Source organism: Cherax quadricarinatus, chromosome 29 (assembly GCF_038502225.1).
Source record: "Cherax quadricarinatus isolate ZL_2023a chromosome 29, ASM3850222v1, whole genome shotgun sequence".
NCBI lineage: Eukaryota > Metazoa > Arthropoda > Malacostraca > Decapoda > Parastacidae > Cherax > Cherax quadricarinatus.
This window is the reverse complement of record NC_091320.1, coordinates 38,591,466-38,613,055: the sequence shown is the minus strand read 5'-3', so window position 1 is coordinate 38,613,055 and position 21,590 is coordinate 38,591,466. Positions and strand designations below refer to the sequence as shown.

General features: G+C 44.5%; 1 protein-coding gene across 9 annotated transcripts in view; it reads right to left on the bottom strand.

Annotated features, from left to right (window-relative positions):
- Window positions 1–1,698: 1,698 nt before the first annotated feature.
- Window positions 1,699–21,590, bottom strand: part of LOC128705692 (putative cyclin-dependent serine/threonine-protein kinase DDB_G0272797/DDB_G0274007) — a gene marked incomplete at its 3' end in the record, with an annotated part of 39,129 nt that continues 19,237 nt past the window's right edge. For 5 of the 9 annotated variants that reach the window (XM_070089764.1, XM_070089767.1, XM_070089766.1 and 2 more), the window contains 4 exon segments: window positions 1,699–1,800; window positions 9,309–9,395; window positions 17,286–18,134; window positions 19,494–19,621. In XM_070089764.1, the coding sequence (XP_069945865.1) occupies window positions 1,699–1,800; window positions 9,309–9,395; window positions 17,286–18,134; window positions 19,494–19,621 (1,166 nt within the window). 9 annotated transcript variants of the gene reach the window in all.

Sequence of the window (21,590 nt, the reverse complement as noted above, 5' to 3'; positions counted from 1 at the left end):
AGAAAGTAATGATGATTATTTGTTTTACCGTACAAATAATGTAGTTTAAATGAACTAATACAATAAATGAATTAATACACTAAAACCACAAATTATGCAATGTATTTTGGACGACAAAAACATATTACTTAAGAATAAGATATAGTCTGCTAACCGGATTTGCTCTTTCAAGAAATCAATCAGTTCTTTTGGGCTGTTAATATTACTAGTTATCTTTCTCTGATATTGTTCTGGTTCATGTTTGATTACAACCGTATTTCATTCTTTATTAGTCCTGAACTTATTTTTTCATTTTATTAATCTAGTCTTAGTGTATAGAAATATACTGATAAAATTAGTTTTCTCTCCTCTACTAAACACAAGTAAAAAATATGAACTTTGTTCGGTTAGATTCATTGAAAAAAAAAATGGTTATAAACGACCATAATTTTTAAAGGGGTGGACCGGTAAGCCAGCGGAAGGCCTCGGTCAGATGACCAAAAGCTCCAAAGGCGGGTCATCATCTGACTAAGACCCGCGTCAGGAAACATTTGTCCTGTTTCCTGACGAACCTTACCTAACCTAACCTATTGAAAAAAAAGTGTCATATTTCTCAAACTCTACTTCCAGCAATGTGAGTAACAATAAAGGAGCTTCAGACTACGATACACATGGGATTTTCTACGACAGACGTACGACACTACAACGGACGGGACGGAGAGAGAGACTTAAGACGAGTGGAAGAGAACCATTATATATACACAATAAAATATTCAGAATTATCGTTATTTTAGGACACTTCAGACTTATACAAGGACACATGTGTTCCAAGGTACAGAATGTTGATTAATAGGCCTAGCCCAACAAGCCTAGTATTTTTTTGGGGGGAGGGGAGAATTACTTCTTTATGGCACATATGACGAAAGTGTTAAGATATAAAACGAAGGACGAAAAAAGCTAACACGGAAAACGATTTTTTTTTCTGTGGAAGAATGAGGAATGTATACTTCGAAGGTAAGTATACAATGCTGATGGGCAAGGAATAGCCTCCCAATAAGCATTAAAATATTATTATTATTATAATCAAAGAGAAGCGCTAAGCCACAAGGGCTAAGCATTAAAATAACTGTCTCGAGGTGAGGAAATCGACAGGATCACAGTCCTAATGACCATAGTGAGTATAGTACTTAATTAAAGCTGGAGAAGAGGAAGAAGGCAACCACGAGCTTTTTGTGTGGATGTTAATTAATGTTATTATACTTTTCTCTTTGGTATTTTCCCTTTACATATCCTTTGATGCTACTCACCTTTTTCCTATTCATTTTCTCAAGTCATATTTCTCTCTTCTATTTCCCTCTACAATCAATTTTTTTTCTTTCTCTCTTCCACATAACCCCATTAATTATCTTCTGTCCATGTTCTTAGTCTCTCCTTCTCTCCACTCTCCATGTGATTCCTCTGCTTCTATTTCTGTATTTTTATCATCTGTCCTCTCGCCCTTTCTCGAGATTTTCTCTGCACTTCAAGTCTTTCTCTCTCCTGTATGCACTTTTCCAAATCTGTCTGTCTGTCTCTGTTTGTCTGTCTGTCTGTCTCTGTTTGTCTGTCTGTCTGTCTGTCTGTCTGTCTGTCTGTCTCTCTCTCTCTCTCTCTCTCTCCACTCTTCTCAGCTCTCCTAAAAGTCCCTCTCAGCGACTAACATGTTAAACACAAACTCACCTCTTCTTGTACAGGTTGGTTAACACCCTTGGGAGGCCACTTGTCATCGCCTCGTCGCCTGATGGGTTGACTGATCTTGAAGGCTGGCTGCGACATCACTACCTGAAGAAAGCAAACAACCACGTGAGATGTCTTAACAAACAACAGCACAAACTTGCTGGAAAGACAGAATTGAAAAATGTAAGAATCATGCTTAGGAAGATGGAGAGAGCACTTGTGAGTTTCTCCGCTACATAACCTTGCCAAAGATTACTTTTTGTATGTGTAACTTATTTTCTTTCTTTCTGTACTTACCCAGGTTATATCGTCGCTCCTTCCTACTCAACCACTTCGTCTCTATATGTATTTAGTAATTTTTAAAGTCGTTGATATAAAGCTCAGGCAAGCAATGTTTTTTTTTTTTTTTTAGCTGATCTCGTTTCCTGCCTCTCTAAATTATTTTTCTTGAGGATTGTAGAAGTAACATTCTGGTCTAAGGTTTTACAAACAGGACAATATTATTTCTAATCGGATTTCGCTGCAGTGATTCTTGAGAGATATCAGATCACGTTTGAAAAGCATTATACCTTTTACCCTTTTGCTCTGTTCAAAGAAAGTTATACAGACTCACTTTTAATCCTTAGATACCATTATTTCCTTCATAATCCTTGCCTTAATTCCATCTATCCTAACCGCATTTCTCACTTTTAACTTGATTATTGCCTCAAACACTTCCTTAATTCCTTTGTCTTTGTTGTCTTTCTAGCAATTCCCGTTCCTCCTTGTTCCTTCCATGAAATCTCTGCCTACATTTCGTTGTTTGCACTTAAAGAATTTCTCCCTTATTGCCATTTATGCTTAATCTTTCCCTCATTTATCCATCCTGCCTCCTGCACCAATACACTCCTACAACTTCAAACCTCTGCTTCCTACTCTAGCACAGCATACACAAAACTTACTTGACATCGCCCACTCTTCATTTTTCCTCACTCCAGCCAGTCTTTGTTTTCAAAAGCAGCTCATACCATTCACTAGCCATTCCCGTCTGTGGTTCATTCACTTACACTCCTGTTGTATCTTGCTAGCTGGCTAGGATGGAACAGACGGGGGTCCAGTCTCCATGAAGAGTAGCGTGGCTGTGGTATTCTCAGGCATTTAAGAGAATCTTTTTAATCGTAATATAAGTTATTGACATTTCTCATACTAGTTAAATAGCTCATTGTATTAACCACATTGTTATATTTCTCCTCTCCCAGTAACTTTGTTTAAGTGGTATAATTACTAATAACTCTGTATTCCCATATATTACTTGTTAGAGTAATAAATGATTGTATTAACTCATACACAGAGTTATCATTTTCCCAGGTAAGATTTCCTTGATGTTGATATGTGTGATTAAGCTAGCTTCCCTCCCGGAATATGTTAAAAACCTCGGTTATTAGTCAGAAAATATAGAACAAGCAATACTGTGCTTTTGTCTCTCCTTATGAGTTGGTATGTCTGAGCATATACATCCACAACGAGATTTTTTCACACATGATACTGGTGGTGGCCTTTCTGGTCACAAAATCCAAGGTAAAAACTCCTCCATGGAACTCAAGAGCGTCGGGAGACAACACTCATTATTCCTTGCTGATACTATTGCTTGGAGAAGGGGTCTCACTGCTCACAATATACAGTCGATACACGGGAGGCAGATTAGGACACACGAATCTGCTGCTGTCAACACGACCGGCTTGAAATGTTCGGAGAAAATTGGATGGCTTATTCAGGAGGGGAACGGCGACCACCGAACCTGTTTCTTTGTTTTCGCTTGGACACACGAGAGGTGAGTAAGGATGAGTCCGGGTGTGAGCTGGTGTTAGAGACTCTTTGGTGGTGAGACCGGTGTTTAGGACAAGTGGTTGTCCACACAAGTAATAATAATAATAATAATAATAATAATAATAATAATAATAATAATAGGTAAATATATGTGAATTTTCTAATAGACTCACTGGAGGTCAAGGAACATACAAAAAAGAAAATTAATTAATAAATTCTTGAATTTTTAATTCCCAGAGCAGGAAACCTGTCATTAACATTTTCAAGGATTCTGTTTATTAAAAAATTCGAGATCTTTGAGCTCGGCGACTGGAATAATAAAGTTGAGGCCGCTGGAATAATAAAGTTCACAGCTGTGGGGAAATAAATATAAACAGAAGAATAATAATGATGATAATTAGGAATATATGAGCCGTGATATAAAATAATCATAGGGATAATAACAGAAATAAAAAAAATATAAATAAATAATCTGAAGAATGATAAAATATTATATAGTCAATAAAGGGAATTTTTTGAACATTCAGAAATGTTAAGAAAATAATCAACATGTGGAAAGAGAGAAAGAGAGAGAGAGAGAGAGAGAGAGAGAGAGAGAGAGAGAGAGAGAGAGAGATAAAGGCATATTAACCAACTTATCAGGTTGTGAATGTTGCTGGAGTGTTTAAAGTCTTATCTATTCCCTGGAAACTCACAAAAGATGTGTAAACTCTGGTTTCTGAAGGAGGAAAATAATCACATTGCCATTTTTAATGAAACTGGGACATCAGGTTTGGTGCGATAACTTGGCAACGCCTCTTCTGATCGCTTTCAAACCTTCAATACTCATAACCAACTGCATTAGAAACTTATACCGGATTCTTATGCCGGAAGAGGAGGCTGGGATTATGGGATACGGGGATACGTTACTCGGATCATCGAGGTAGAGAGGGCTGGGGTTATAAGATACGGGTATACCTTTCTTGGATCGCTCAACGAATGAAATATTTCTAATTAATTCTGATATCATAAATATCAGAACTGACATTAGTAAACAATTTTCTTCATATATCCTAGTAAAGAAATTTTTATTATTATTGCTATCATGGAGAAGTGCTAAAGCCGTGTGGGTTCAAAACACCTCTACCAGCATAAAGACAACTATATATGCTTTGGTCGTTAGGTCTTACGAGTATATTTCCCGAATCTCATAAACCCAGCCCCCCCCCCCACCTACCTCGATACACGCAAAAGGAGCAGTACAGAGTGCGGTCTACTTTTCTAATGCAGTTAAGTATCAGCATTGATTATATGAGGCCAAATAGACAAGACTTTTAGAAGTTATAGCATACAAACTAATATATCCCATTTCGTAATTACCTCAATATTTATAAATAGCAAATTGACCCCTACGCATCACAAAACCAATTTGAACTTCCCGCTGAGCAAGATTCAACAGCTTTGGAAGTTTAAAGTCAATCCAAAGAGGAATTTACTAAGTGTGGCTCAGAACCTACATTCTTCTTCACCTCAACTAATTCACCTCAACAAACACGCTAGAAACACACCTTAAAAACACACTACAAGTACACCTCGGTAAACACATTGCAAACACATCTGCATAAACGCAACTCAAACACACAGTAAACACTCCTCGACAAACACTGGTAGAGAGCCTTCCCCTGACATCATTGTAACTTGTGGCTGTGATGAAGCTCAGAGGAGCCTTCCCCTGACATCATTGTAACTTGTGGCTGTGGTGAAGCTCAGAGGAGCCTTCCCCTGACATCATTGTAACTTGTGGCTGTGGTGAAGCTCAGAGGAGCCTTCCTCTGACATCATTGTAACTTGTGGCTGTGGTGAAGCTCAGAGGAGCATTCCTCTGACATCATTGTAACTTGTGGCTGTGGTGGAGCTCAGAGGAGCCTTCCTCTGACATCATTGTAACTTGTGGCTGTGGTGAAGCTCAGAGGAGCCTTCCACTGACATCATTGTAACTTGTGGCTGTGGTGAAGCTCAGAGGAGCCTTCCTCTGACATCATTGTAACTTGTGGCTGTGGTGAAGCTCAGAGGAGCCTTCCTCTGACACCATTGTAACTTATGGCTGTGGTGAAGCTCAGAGGAGCCTTCCTATGACATCATTGTAACTTGTGGCTGTGGTGAAGCTCAGAGGAGCCTTCCTCTGACATCATTGTAACTTGTGGCTGTGGTGAAGCTCAGAGGAGCCTTCCTCTGACATCATTGTAACTTGTGGCTGTGGTGAAGCTCAGGGGAGCCTTCCTCTGACATCATTGTAACTTGTGGCTGTGGTGAAGCTCAGAGGACCCTTCCTCTGACATCATTGTAACTTGTGACTGTGATGAAGCTCAGAGGAGCCTTCCTCTGACATCATTGTAACTTGTGGCTGTGGTGAAGCTCAGAGGAGCCTTCCTCTGACATCATTGTAACTTGTGGCTGTGGTGAAGCTCAGAGGAGCCTTCCTCTGACATCATTGTAACTTGTGGCTGTGGTGAAGCTCAGAGGAGCCTTCCTCTGACATCATTGTAACTTGTGGCTGTGGTGAAGCTCAGAGGAGCCTTCCTCTGACATCATTGTAACTTGTGGCTGTGGTGAAGCTCAGAGGAGCCTTCTTCTGACATCATTGTAACTTGTGGCTGTGGTGAAGCTCAGAGGAGCCTTCCTCTGACATCATTGTAACTTGTGGCTGTGGTGAAGCTCAGAGGAGCCTTCCTCTGACATCATTGTAACTTGTGGCTGTGGTGAAGCTCAGAGGAGCCTTCCTCTGACATCATTGTAACTTGTGGCTGTGGTGAAGCTCAGAGGAGCCTTCTTCTGACATCATTGTAACTTGTGGCTGTGATGAAGCTCAGAGGAGCCTTCCTCTGACATCATTGTAACTTGTGGCTGTGGTGGAGCTCAGAGGAGCCTTCCTCTGACATCATTGTAACTTGTGGCTGTGATGAAGCTCAGAGGAGCCTTCTTCTGACATCATTGTAACTTGTGGCTGTGGTGAAGCTCAGAGGAGCCTTCTTCTGACATCATTGTAACTTGTGGCTGTGGTGAAGCTCAGAGGAGCCTTCTTCTGACATCATTGTAACTTGTGGCTGTGATGAAGCTCAGAGGAGCCTTCTTCTGACATCATTGTAACTTGTGGCTGTGGTGAAGCTCAGAGGAGCCTTCCTCTGACATCATTGTAACTTGTGGCTGTGGTGAAGCTCAGAGGAGCCTTCCTCTGACATCATTGTAACTTGTGGCTGTGGTGAAGCTCAGAGGAGCCTCTCCCTGCGATGTGTTTAGTACACAAAGACACTCTGAATAACCTTATTGTAATAATAAGTACCTAACAGTTTCCCTCATCTTCACCCTTCCTCTCCCACACCCTCACCCTTCCTCTCCCACACCCTCACCCTTCCTCTCCCACACCCTCACCCTTCCTCTCCCACACCCTCACCCTTCCTCTCCCACACCCTCACCCTTTCTTCTCCCACACCTTCACCCTTTCTTCTCCCACACCCTCACCCTTTCTTCTCCCACACCTTCACCCTTTCTTCTCCCACACCCTCACCCTTTCTTCTCCCACACCCTCACCCTTTCTTCTCCCACACTCTCACCCTTTCTTCTCCCACACCCTCACCCTTTCTTCTCCCACACCCTAACCCTTTCTTCTCCCACACCCTCTCCCTTCTTCTCCCACACCCTCACCCTTTCTTCTCCCACACCCTCACCCTTCCTCTCCCACACCCTCACCCTTCCTCTCCCACACCCTCACCCTTCCTCTCCCACACCCTCACCCTTTCTTCTCCCACACCCTCACCCTTTCTTCTCCCACACCCTCACCCTTTCTTCTCCCACACCCTCACCCTTTCTTCTCCCACACCCTCACCCTTCCTCTCCCACACCCTTCCTCTCCCACACCCTCACCCTTCCTCTCCCACACCCTCACCCTTTCTTCTCCCACACCCTCACCCTCACCCTTTCTTCTCCCACACCCTCACCCTTTCTTCTCCCACACCCTCACCCTTTCTTCTCCCACACCCTCACCCTTTCTTCTCCCACACCCTCACCCTTCCTCTCCCTCACCCACACCCTACCTCACCCACACCCTCACCCTTCCTCTCCCACACCCTCACCCTTTCTTCTCCCACACCCTCACCCTTTCTTCTCCCACACCCTCACCCTTTCTTCTCCCACACCCTCACCCTTTCTTCTCCCACACCCTCACCCTTTCTTCTCCCACACCCTCACCCTTTCTTCTCCCACACCCTCACCCTTTCTTCTCCCACACCCTCACCCTTTCTTCTCCCACACCCTCACCCTTTCTTCTCCCACACCCTCACCCTTCCTCTCCCACACCCTCACCCTTTCTTCTCCCATACCCTCATCCTTTCTTCTCCCACACCCTCACCCTTTCTTCTCCCACACCCTCACCCTTACTTCTCCCACACCCTCACCCTTTCTTCACCCACACCCTCACCCTTTCTTCTCTCACACCCTCACCCTTTCTTCTCCCACACCCTCACCCTTTCTTCTCCCACACCCTCACCCTTCCTCTCCCACACCCTCTCCCTTCCTCTCCCACACCCTCACTCTTCCTCTCCCACACCCACACCCTTCCTCTCCCACACCCTCACCCTTCCTCTCCCACACCCACACCCTTCCTCTCCCACACCCACACCCTTCCTCTCCCACACCCTCACCCTTCCTCTCCCACACCCTCACCCTTCCTCTCCCACACCCACACCCTTCCTCTCCCACACCCTCACCCTTCCTCTCCCACACCCACACCCTTCCTCTCCCACACCCTCACTCTTCCTCTCCCACACCCACACCCTTCCTCTCCCACACCCTCACCCTTCCTCTCCCACACCCTCACTCTTCCTCTCCCACACCCACACCCTTCCTCTCCCACACCCTCACCCTTCCTCTCCCTCACCCACACCCTTCCTCTCCCACACCCTCACTCTTCCTCTCCCACACCCACACCCTTCCTCTCCCACACCCTCACCCTTCCTCTCCCACACCCACACCCTTCCTCTCCCACACCCTCACCCTTCCTCTCCCACACCCACACCCTTCCTCTCCCACACCCTCACTCTTCCTCTCCCACACCCACACCCTTCCTCTCCCACACCCTCACCCTTCCTCTCCCACACCCTCACCCTTCCTCTCCCACACCCACACCCTTCCTCTCCCACACCCTCACCCTTCCTCTCCCACACCCACACCCTTCCTCTCCCACACCCTCACTCTTCCTCTCCCACACCCACACCCTTCCTCTCCCACACCCTCACTCTTCCTCTCCCACACCCTCACCCTTCCTCTCCCACACCCACACCCTTCCTCTCCCACACCCTCACCCTTCCTCTCCCACACCCACACCCTTCCTCTCCCACACCCTCACCCTTCCTCTCCCACACCCTCACCCTTCCTCTCCCACACCCACACCCTTCCTCTCCCACACCCTCACCCTTCCTCTCCCACACCCACACCCTTCCTCTCCCACACCCTCACTCTTCCTCTCCCACACCCACACCCTTCCTCTCCCACACCCTCACTCTTCCTCTCCCACACCCTCACCCTTCCTCTCCCACACCCACACCCTTCCTCTCCCACACCCTCACCCTTCCTCTCCCACACCCACACCCTTCCTCTCCCACACCCTCACCCTTCCTCTCCCACACCCTCACCCTTCCTCTCCCACACCCACACCCTTCCTCTCCCACACCCTCACCCTTCCTCTCCCACACCCACACCCTTCCTCTCCCACACCCTCACTCTTCCTCTCCCACACCCACACCCTTCCTCTCCCACACCCTCACCCTACTCACCTTGGCAGGAACGTTGTCCAGAGGTATTTGTTCTCTGTACTTGAACCCTGAGGGATAAGTAGTCGTCAGGTTCGGAGCATTCTTTATCTGCGGGAGAAACTTGAGTCAGTGAAGCCAGAGGTAGGGTTCTTTGTCTCTGTGTGTGTACTCACCTAGTTGTGATTGCAGGGGTCGATTCACAGCTCCTGGCCCCACCTCTTCACTGGCCGCTACTCGGTCACTCTTTCCGCTCCATGAGCTTTATCATACCTCTTCTTCAAGCTATGTATGGATCCTGCTTCAACTACATCACTTCCCAGACTATTCCACTTCCTGACAACTCTGAAGAAATACTTCCTAACATCCCTATGATTCATCTGAATCTTCAACTTCCAACTGTGTCCCCTTGTTACTGTGTCCCATCTATGGAACATCCTGTCTGTCCACCTTGTCGATTCCTCTCAGTATTTTGTATGTCGTTATCATGCCCCCCCCCTTATCTCTCCTGTCCTCCAGTGTCGTCAGGTCGATTTCCTTTAACCTCTCCTCGTAGGACGTACCCCTTAGCTCCGGGACTAGTCATGTTGCAAACCTTTGCACTTTCTCTAGTTTCTTTTCGTGCTTGGATAGGTGTGGGTTCCAAACTGGCGCTGCATACTCCAATATGGGCCTAACGTAAACAGTGAACAGGGTCCTGAATGGCTCCTTATTTAGATGTCGGAATGCTGTTCTTAGGTTTGCTAGGCGCCCGCACGCTGCAGCAGTTATTTGGTTGATGTGCGCTTCAGGAGATGTGCCTGGTGTTATACTCACCACAAGATCTTCTTCCTTGAGTGAGGTTTGTAGTCTCTGGCCTCCCTAGACTCTACTCCGTCTGTGGTCTTCTTTGCCTTTCCCCAATCTTCATGACTTTGCACTTGGTGGGGTTGAACTCCAGGAGCAAGTTACTGGACCAGGCCTGCAGCCTGTCCAGATCCCTTTGTAGTTCTGCCTGGTCCTCGTCCCATTGACTTCATCAACTTCACATCATCTGCAAACAGGGACACTTCGGAGTCTATTCCTTCCATCATGTCGTTCACAAATACCAGAAACAGCACCGGTCCTACCACTGACCACTGTGGCACCCCGCTCGTCACAGGTGCCCACTCTGAACCTCGCCACGTACCATGACTCGCTGTTGTCTTCCTGACAGGTATTCCCTTATCCATTGCAGTGCCTTCCCTGTTATCCCTGCTTGGTCCTCCAGCTTTTGCACCAATCTCTTTTGTGGAACTGTGTGGAACCGTGAGCGCGCGCAAGCGCGTGCGTGTGTGTGCGTGTGTGCGTGTGCGTGTGTGTGTGTGTGTGTGTGTGTGTGTGTGTGTGTGTGTGTGTGTGTGTGTGTGTGTGTGTGTGTGTGTACTCACCTATTTGTGGTTGCAGGGGTCGAGTCTTAGCTCCTGGCCCCGCCTCTTCACCGGTTGCTACTGGGCCCTCTCTCTCCCCGCTCCATGAGCTTCATCAAACCTCGTCTTAAAACTGTGTATGGTTCCTGCCTCCACTACGTCATTTTCTAGGCTATTCCACTGCCTGACAACTCTATAACTGAAGAAATACTTCCTAATATCTCTCTGACTCATTTGTGTCTTCAACTTCCAATTGTGGCCTCTTGTTTTGCGTCCCCTCCCTGGAACATCCTGTCTTTGTCCACCTTGTCTATTCCACGCAGAATTTTATATGTCGTTATCATGTCTCCCCTGACCCTCCTGTCCTCCAGTGTCGTCAGGCCGATTTCCCTTAATCTTTCTTTATAGGACATTCCCCTTAGCTCTGGAACTAACCTTGTCGCAAACCTTTGTACTTTCTCTAGTGCGCGCATACGGGAGCTTACTTCCTCAACTAATTAATTTTCTTCGGGTACAATCTTGGCTCCTGGTCCTGCCTCTTAATTGCTCACGAGCCATCCTGATAGTCCCTATCACACATTCTTTTGAAACTGTGAATGAAATCTACCACTATTGCCTTTATTAGTAAGTTTATGATGAATAATATTTCTTTTTAAATATGTCCCTGATGTATCCTGGTAATATCTGCTGTTTTCAGCCCTCGTGATACAACCTGTTTGTTCCATTCAGATCACTTCACTTCGTAATCCTCAGATGGAGGAAATACGTTCTCACTTCTCTGTGACTCCCCTTAGTCTCCTGACAAGCTGTCTTTGCTTGCCCTATGAAGTTCTATATCATTTTGTTGATAATCATGCCCTCCCTGGTTCCACCTTTCTTTATTCTGGCAAGGTTTAGCGATAGATAAGGACCCATATGGAGATGTGTTTCTGTCTTCATTGCGTTCCTACCTCTAAGATATTCCTTAATCCAGCATAGCACGTTTCATGCTATTCTTGCCTGCTCTTCTAGTTTCCGGCCTCTTGCCTGGAAACTGCCAAGTGCCTATACATGATCCAGAAACATGCGCCTCATTAACCCTTCTCTTTCCTTCTTAATTAGTGTTATGTTATAAAACGCTAGTAGGTTTATGAGGGTCTTCCTTCCCCCTTAACCTGTGCTATCTGTAGTTTAATTCTTCTTGTTTATCATGCTTTCGTTGTTTATGTTCTCCATCGCTTGATTATAGACATCAATGATGCCAAACTTTAACTCAGTGTCACCTGTCTATCCCCATATACATAAATACTGGAAAGACACTTGCCAATGTGCATCACTTCGGGATGTGTCCCTTTTGTCATGACACAGTAAGGCATATACCAAGACTATGTGTCTGACACGTTACATTTGCTAGACAGCTTAGTTATATTATTCCCTGTACTTATAATCCACTCCCCGTGGAGGTTACCTGGAGGTTACCTGGAGGTTATTCCGGGGATCAACGCCCCCGCGGCCCGGTCCATGACCAGGCCTCCCGATGGATCAGGGCCTGATCAACTAGGCTGTTACTGCTGGCCGCACGCAGTCCGACGTACGAGCCACAGCCCGGCTGATCCGGCACTGACTTTAGGTATCTGTCCAGCTCTCTCTTGAAGGCAGCCAGGGGTTTATTGGCAATTCCCCTAATGCTTGATGGGAGGCTGTTGAACAGTTTTGGGCCCCGGACACTTATGGTGTTTTCTCTTAGTGTACCAATGGCGCCCCTACTTTTTATTGGCGGCATTTTGCATCGCCTGCCCAGTCTTTTACTTTCGTAGGGAGTGATTTCTGTGTGCAGATTTGGGACAATTCCTTCCAAGATTTTCCAAGTGTAGATTATGATATATCTCTCCCTCCTGCGTTCCAACGAGTACAAGTCAAGTGCTTCCAAGCGTTCCCAGTAGTTAAGGTGCTTGACTGAACTTATACGTGCAGTAAAGGATCTCTGTACACTCTCTAGATCTGCGATTTCACCTGCTTTGTATGGAGATGTTAATGTACAGCAGTATTCCAGCCTAGAGAGAACAAGTGATTTGAAAAGGATCATCATGGGCTTGGCATCTCTCGTTTTGAAAGTTCTCATTATCCATCCTATCATTTTCTTTGCACGTGCGATCGTGGCACTGTTGTGATCCTTGAAAGTGAGATCCTCAGACATTACTACTCCCAGGTCCCTTACATTATTTTTCCGCTCTATTGTATGGCCGGAGTCAGTAGTATACTCTGTTCTAGTTATTATCTCCTCCAGTTTTCCATAACGGAGTAGTTGGAATTTGTCCTCATTGAACATCATATTGTTTACCGTTGCCCACTGGAAAACTTTGTTTATATCTTCTTGGAGGTTAACCGCGTCCTCAGCAGATGGCAATGGACTGTCAATTCAGTCAAGCTTTCTATCATTCCTGCCTCCTCACAGAGTTCTCTGCCTTTATATAGTTTTGAAGAGTAGGTAAAACGTATACAACAGCTGGGTATCACTATTGATAATTTATTGCTCCATTCTCAGGCTTCAGGTTTGCTTTATCCCAGACTATGGAGATGAACTCTTCTGCAGACTGAGGGACTGACCACCTTCCAAACTACTTCTTGAAGGTTAATGGGCTGATTAAATCATCTTTACTTCGCCACTACTTCTGCTGTCTCCATATTTAGACTCCTCTGTATTTAACTGAAGTAGCTTACTGTATAGGCGAAACGTTTCAATAATAATCGCCAACTGCTACACGAGTGTCTCGCTCATCTCTCTGTCTTTAAGTAATTTGTATTTATTTCTTCTGTGGTTATCTAAAAGTTTTTACTCTGAATTCATTTGTAGCTTTCTTTACTAATTATTACTCCACTTCTTGTCTCACTTCTGATTTTTCTATTTTATTGGTCTTTTGCTCACTTCTTCCGTCCTCTAGTTTCTTCCACTCTCTCTTACTTCTTGTGGGGCTGTACCCACGAGCGTTTCTTTTTTTTATCTGGTATAAATTTACCCCTTTCATCCCGGTATTAAATTGCCTTTTCATTTTTCTTGCCTTAAAAATGAGCAAAGCCATTAATGTGGATTTAGCTTAAAAGGCACACACAATAATAACCCCCCGTTTTGTATAAAATATTTATTACCGTCCCACACTTATGAAGGGTCACCATGCGTCATGTAGCTCTGGCATTTGATTGATGAACTGATCACACTGACTCCAGGCTGAGGGACTGATTATATCGACTCCAGGCTGAGGGACTGATTATATCGACTCCAGGCTGAGGGACTGATTATATCGACTCCAGGCTGAGGGACTGATTATATCGACTCCAGGCTGAGGGACTGATTATATCGACTCCAGGCTGAGGGACTGATTATATCGACTCCAGGCTGAGGGACTGATTATATCGACTCCAGGCTGAGGGACTGATTATATCGACTCCAGGCTGAGGGACTGATTATATCGACTCCAGGCTGAGGGACTGATTATATCGACTCCAGGCTGAGGGACTGATTATATCGACTCCAGGCTGAGGGACTGATTATATCGACTCCAGGCTGAGGGACTGATTATATCGACTCCAGGCTGAGGGACTGATTACATCGACTCCAGGCTGAGGGACTGATTACATCGACTCCAGGCTGAGGGACTGATTACATCGACTCCAGGCTGAGGGACTGATTACATCGACTCCAGGCTGAGGGACTGATTACATCGACTCCAGGCTGAGGGACTGATTATATCGACTCCAGGCTGAGGGACTGATTATATCGACTCCAGGCTGAGGGACTGATTACATCGACTCCAGGCTGAGGGACTGATTACATCGACTCCAGGCTGAGGGACTGATTACATCGACTCCAGGCTGAGGGACTGATTACATCGACTCCAGGCTGAGGGACTGATTACATCGACTCCAGGCTGAGGGACTGATTACATCGACTCCAGGCTGAGGGACTGATTACATCGACTCCAGGCTGAGGGACTGATTACATCGACTCCAGGCTGAGGGACTGATTACATCGACTCCAGGCTGAGGGACTGATTACATCGACTCCAGGCTGAGGGACTGATTACATCGACTCCAGGCTGAGGGACTGATTACATCGACTCCAGGCTGAGGGACTGATTACATCGACTCCAGGCTGAGGGACTGATTACATCGACTCCAGGCTGAGGGACTGATTACATCGACTCCAGGCTGAGGGACTGATTACATCGACTCCAGGCTGAGGGACTGATTACATCGACTCCAGGCTGAGGGACTGATTACATCGACTCCAGGCTGAGGGACTGATTACATCGACTCCAGGCTGAGGGACTGATTACATCGACTCCAGGCTGAGGGACTGATTACATCGACTCCAGGCTGAGGGACTGATTACATCGACGCCAGGCTGAGGGACTGATTACATCGACTCCATGCTGAGGGACTGATTACATCGACTCCAGGCTGAGGGACTGATTACATCGACTCCATGCTGAGGGACTGATTACATCGACTCCATGCTGAGGGACTGATTACATCGACTCCAGGCTGAGGGACTGATTACATCGACTCCCGGCTGAGGGACTGATTACATCGACTCCAGGCTGAGGGACTGATTACATCGACTCCAGGCTGAGGGACTGATTACATCGACTCCAGGCTGAGGGACTGATTACATCGACTCCATGCTGAGGGACTGATTACATCGACTCCAGGCTGAGGGACTGATTACATCGACTCCCGGCTGAGGGACTGATTACATCGACTCCAGGCTGAGGGACTGATTACATCGACTCCAGGCTGAGGGACTGATTACATCGACTCCAGGCTGAGGGACTGATTACATCGACTCCAGGCTGAGGGACTGATTACATCAAACTACTCCTCCTCATCTTCCACCTTTTTCCATACTGAACTGTAGATGCCACTGGCTGGCGAAACGTCTCCTGAATAAAGATGTTGCACAAGTGTCTCATTTATTATCTTTAGCATTTACAGATTTACTCTGGTACCATCACTACGTCAGACGTCAGTCATTAAATAACAAAAAGGCACAATACCGTGACTGGAACGATACACAAATAACCCGCACATAAAAGACAGAAGCTTACGACGACAATGGTCCAAGTCGGACCGAAACGTCGTCGTAAGCTTCTGTCTTTTATGTGCGGGTTATTTGTGTAACGTCAGTCATTCCTCGATGACTCGAATTTGTGTTTACTTTCTCGGCTCACAACCAACGGACCTGGGTTCGATCAAGGGTTACTTACGAATGTCTCACATACTCACAATATAAGAACCTTAGAAAAACAAAAACACTTGCTTAAATGAAATCTGTGTCACTACAGCCAGAACATCATCCTATGCCACATATGTTTCTAAATCAGAAAAATAATAGAAATTTTAGACTGTAAAAAATAAATGAAGAACTATGAACGTATAATCTGTTAAACCCTTGTGTGAAGAAAATGTTTAATGAGATAATTAAAGTCTGGCAGATTGGGAGAATAGTTCTGGCAGTAACTATGTTGTTTTATTGTGTGTTGCCAACGACTCCTGGCAGACTTGATATATAATAGCAAGTGTTTATAAGAAGGTGGAGCCGTTTAAGAGGACGGTTTAGCAATCTGGTAGATGTCTCAAAGGTGCTTTTTCTATTTGCTGTTCAACTGGGAGGCAATATCTCTTTGCCCAAACAGAAAATATAGCATTTATTTTTGTTGAAACGATGTTCATAGTGAAGAAACACTTCCCGATTTTAACCCGCTGTGTAAACAAATAATAAGTATTTTCTACAACCCTAAACTATCACTAATAATATGTGTATAAATCACATCTGAGCATAAAATGTACGTGTTTTATGCAGCATAAAATAACTGATTGGCTAATGAAATGTACAAAATACGTTAGGGACTGCTATGTGCTCATTAACTCACTAGAGTTGCGATAGACATCACAACAAGTTATAAGTAACAAATTTATTTTGTTTTAAATTTAAAGACAGTTTTTCAGATGTAAATAAAACAAGACATGAGACAAACATCAAATCTCATATCTAACAATTTAATTCTATAAGCATTTCCGCCGCAGTATTAACAAAGCATGTAACGACGGTTGTAGATGAATGGTTCAAACAACCGACACGTTGTTAAATTAGACACATGTGCAACTCTTGGGTATCTTTACTGAGGAAACGTTTCGCCACACAGTGGCTTCATCAGTCTATACAAAGGATAAACTTGAAGAACAGGACGAAAATGAGGTAATCAGTCCCTCAACCTTGAGTCGATGTGGTCAGTCCATCAATGTCAAGTCCGTCGACTCAAGGTTGAGGAATGATTACCTCATTCTCCTCCTATTCAAGTTTATCCTTTGTATAGACTGATGAAGCCACTGTGTGGCGAAACGTTTCCTCAATAAAGATACCCAAGAGTTGCACATGTGTCTAATTTAACATGTAACGACGGAAAGAAAGCATCATTCTTAAGGGGATTCGCCGAAGCTGAGTGGGCGTGATAAGCTGTTGCTGAACGCGAAGCATTGTATGTGCGTGCTGTTAGTGAGTGTGGTGAGTGGTGCACTACCTGGAGGGCGACGATGTGTTAGTGGCTGTGTTAGTGATGGTGGCGAGGAGCGTTACCTTCGGCGGCCACTCCCCGTGGACGGCGCTGTAGGCAGTACTGTACCCTGGAGGAAATTCCACTTCCGCCTTTGGAGGACCAGCGTTACCCTGAGGTTTAGTAACTTTACGAGGGGCTTTTTGAGGCTGGGCAGCAGTTTGAGGCTGGACAGCAGTTTGAGGTGCTGCTTGTTGTTGCTGGGCCGATATTTGAGGTGCTTGCTGATACAGGGGCTGTGGACCTTTCTCAAACTGTTCAGCGGGTTGAGGAGCATATTGTGGTTGGATATTCTGTGGAGCATTCTGAGGCTGGGTATCATACTGGGTTGGGGCAGCGTTCTGGGCAGCATACTGAGATGGGGCAATATTCTGGGCAGCATAATGGGGCGGGACAGCATTCTGTGCAGCATACTGGGGCGGGGCAGCATTCTGTGCAGCATACTGGGGCGGGGCAGCAGCCTGGGGAGCATACCGGGGCGGGGCAGCAGCCTGGGGAGCATATTGTTGGGGAAATTTAGACTGAGGACCCGGGCCGCCTTGAGAGAAAGGAGATCCAACTTGATTGAAATTCGGAGGAGGAGAAGTCATGTGGGAGGGTGTTTGGTACTGTTTGCTGAAGACTGGCGGGTGATGAGAGGTGGACGAGGTCTGTTGTGTTGTCTGGTGCTGCATAGACTGCTGCTGTTGAGGCTGAACAGATCCCATCTGCTGTGATCCAGTGTATCGCGTTTCGTAATGCTGTTTCACCTGGTAACTCTGCTTCACCGTTCTCATTTCCGACGAAGCAGAGGTAACCTGCTGCCTCTGCTGTTGCTGATGCTGTTGCGACATCGTCTGCTGGTGGTGCTGCACCTGATCCATGCTGTTGGCCTGTTGGAAAACGTCACACTGATTCCCTGCTCTCTCTCGCCACCACCACAATCGTTAGTGAAAATTAAAATAAGAGGATTTCACCCTTATAAATATTTATATATATTTTTATATGTTTAAATGTGCCTATATGTACATTTATATTGTTTTATAATCTTCAATTAATGTTTACTGGCGTGCATGGATCCACAAAAACACAGCTTCGAAGAAGAAGCAGAAGCAGTAATGAACTTATAGCATGTTATACATAGCCAAGCTTTTAGCTGCAGTGAAGAAGCAATATAGTTGCAAAATGTGCTTCCCGTCACTGCCAAGATCACCATCTACATCAGGTGCGTAATTTCACTGCCAAGGTCACTGCTGTACACCGCTCAGGTCATCCTATGCTCACTACAAATACTAAATTCTTTGTTAAATTTACCAAAGTAATAGCTTCTTTGTGTTCGTAATAAGGTCACATTCTTCGTTTCTTTCCCCGAGCCAAGTAGGTCATTGATTCTATGTACAGGTTTGTTGTTAATATAGTTTTATGTTCTCTGTGAGGACTATCAGATGTTTAATTCTTGAATAATATCAGCTCACATTATTACATGTTCAGTGCTCAAAAATTCATTCTCTCTTTATATATATGCGCAATTTTGAGCACTGTTGTATATTTCCACCTCCAGCTGGAGACACCTCCGCCATTACTGGCTCACAGTTCGGGTATCACCGCCTCTGCAAACTGCCACAGTCTAAAAATTTTGCTTAATAAAACATACGTTTGATATTTTTTTATTAGTGGTATCATCACAATAGCACTTTACTCGACCGCAATCTACGCAGATTTCCCTTACTGTTACGAGTCTAGGCAGCACAGCGATTAAGAATGTCTGTAATGTAGAATCGAAAGGACAAGGTTGATTACCGGGCTGGAAGCAACGACTCAGTAGCTCTCAGTCGAAGGTTGTGGATGGATTCCTGGTGGTTGTTAGTTTATTTTCTAGAGTGCGCGAGGTTTCGAAATGAGGTATACTAGCAGCTCTTAAGCTGTATAAATGAACCAAGATAGAAAAACTGCTCTAAACTTGCAAACTAGCTGAAGCACGATAGCTCTAATGCTGTTTGAACCGTCATAGAAAAACTTCTCTTAACTTCCAAATGAGTTGAAGAATGATAGCAGCTTTTGAGTTGTGTAAATAAACATAGAATAATTTCTCTTAACGTGTAAATGAACAGAGGCAAGATAACGCCTCTCTGGAAATTCAGTTGTTTAAAAAACAATACTGGTGAAGGATGACACGAGGTAGGTACAACAGGTGTGGGCGTGACAGTGAGACGAAGCACAGGTGTGCAGCAGCATTAGCGTAAGCGCGTCACCTGCGGGTAGTTAGCTGGTCTAGGCGGCACAGGTGGGGGAACCTGGTCTTGGGTGGTGGAAGATGCTACCTGGTCTGCTGAATCCTGGTCTTCCTGCTCTGGGCGAGGCGGCCACTCTACCGGGCGCCCTGAGGGAGAGAGAGAGAGAGAGAGAAGAGCTGAGTCACATGTTTACGTCTGCCAAGATGTGTCTGTGACGTTGCCATATATATAATGGTAAGTGTTATGATGTCAGCACCTTCTAAAATCTATCTTTGAAGCCCCATCAACTTTGACCCCACTACTTCAAAGGACCACAATGGAAGTCTGACTTTTTTGGGTCATCCTAGGTTCACTACACATATGCTTCTAATCAATGTAACTATTTATATATACCTGAATAAATTTAATTATTCAATCCCTTCTAAACGAACAAATCCGTCGAGAGACAACGATCGCCCTATTCAGAAGAAAGATTGACTGTCAACTTCTCTCATGCTCAGAAATTTTTTTTTTTTTCCAAATAAATTTGAGAATGTGAACGCCCCATATGACTGAAATTTTAATTATCTAATTAGTTGTCCAAAGAGATTTACTGAAAAAACCATTGTGATAAAAGGAGGTTTTATGAAGTGTTATCAACGAACACTAAAATACAATAAATATGATTCGCTAGTTATAGATTCTCGATGATATTAATTTATCAACAGGAAAACAAAGTTAAACAGATTGCTTTACGAGAGCTTCAATTGAAGCATTAATTGTATTTTTGAAGGGGATGTGCTGCTACAACCTCAGTGGGAATATTCTTTCGTGATCACGAGTATGAAAATACTAACACACTCTCTCTCTCTCTCTCACACACACACACACACACACAGACACACACACACACACAAGAGTTAGAACTCATCTCACCCATATCCTCAAAAACATTCTAAATGAATCGGACACTGGAAAAATATTACATAAAGGAAGGATGCAGAAACAATAAACCAGAGAAGGGAAATGCGCAAGCATGATATATTTCCCTAATAGATTCCAGTGGGACGAGGAACTCGATGATCAGTCTACCCACGAAATGATACAGTCCCATGAAAAAGAAAGGTTTAATTCAGTCAAGAAGAGTTGAAATGGGAAATACAGATAGATTCTTTGGTTTAATTCGTGTTGCAGAAACCAAAGTGATAAGCAAAAGGGAAGCGGGCAGCAGAGGTAGGGATGTATATGCAAGGATGAGAAGGGAGGAAGATGCTGAAGATGGAGGGGAAAGTGCTCACAGAAGATGTTATAAACGTATGGCAAGGAGGAAGAGAACTATAAAATACTACAGAATAAACTCGGGTACCTGCAAGAAATGTACAACGCAGGAATTGAATTTCTTCAGAATCAAGGTGATTAGGCTGTAAACATCAGAAAACAATGAATGGGAAAGGGACAAGGACCTAAATCTTAACAGCGAAGAGCGCACGGAAAGAATAACATCAGTGACATGTGCTAGACTGGTAAATATTAAAAAAAAAACTTCCTCTGGGATCCTCTTCAGCTGAAGAGGATCCCACAATATATTTATATTAACTTATATAATTTATATTCATATACACATACAACAAACACGTTTTCTTGATTATTAAAAGGAGAAGAAAAATCTGCGTCGGTCGGCTTTCGATCTTGCAACAGTAAAACGTTTTTGCTACGAAAAATTGGCAACCTTTTTTTTTTAAAATGAACTATCTTTTATGAACAATTTAAAAAGTACAATTTTACTTTTCTACTCAGACCACTTTTGTTAGTTTCATTCTGACTCGCCGGTGGAAGGCAGGATTAAATTTACTCTGAAAAAGGTAAAAGAAAAAAAAACGCGAGGGAATTCTGTAATGAAAGAATTAAATTCTTTTCTTTTCCTCTCACAAAACGAAGAGAAATTTGGTCATATTTTGTTTTATCAACATCCGAAACTATTACATTCAGGTACATATATTACTAAAAATGTCTCGCTATTTTTTTTAAACTGAAGGAATTTTATCATCAGATTTTGTAGTATTAAATCACAGATTTTATCCAAAGCAAAACGAATCTCAAGTGGATTACGAGTATTTCTCAATATATAAATACTGT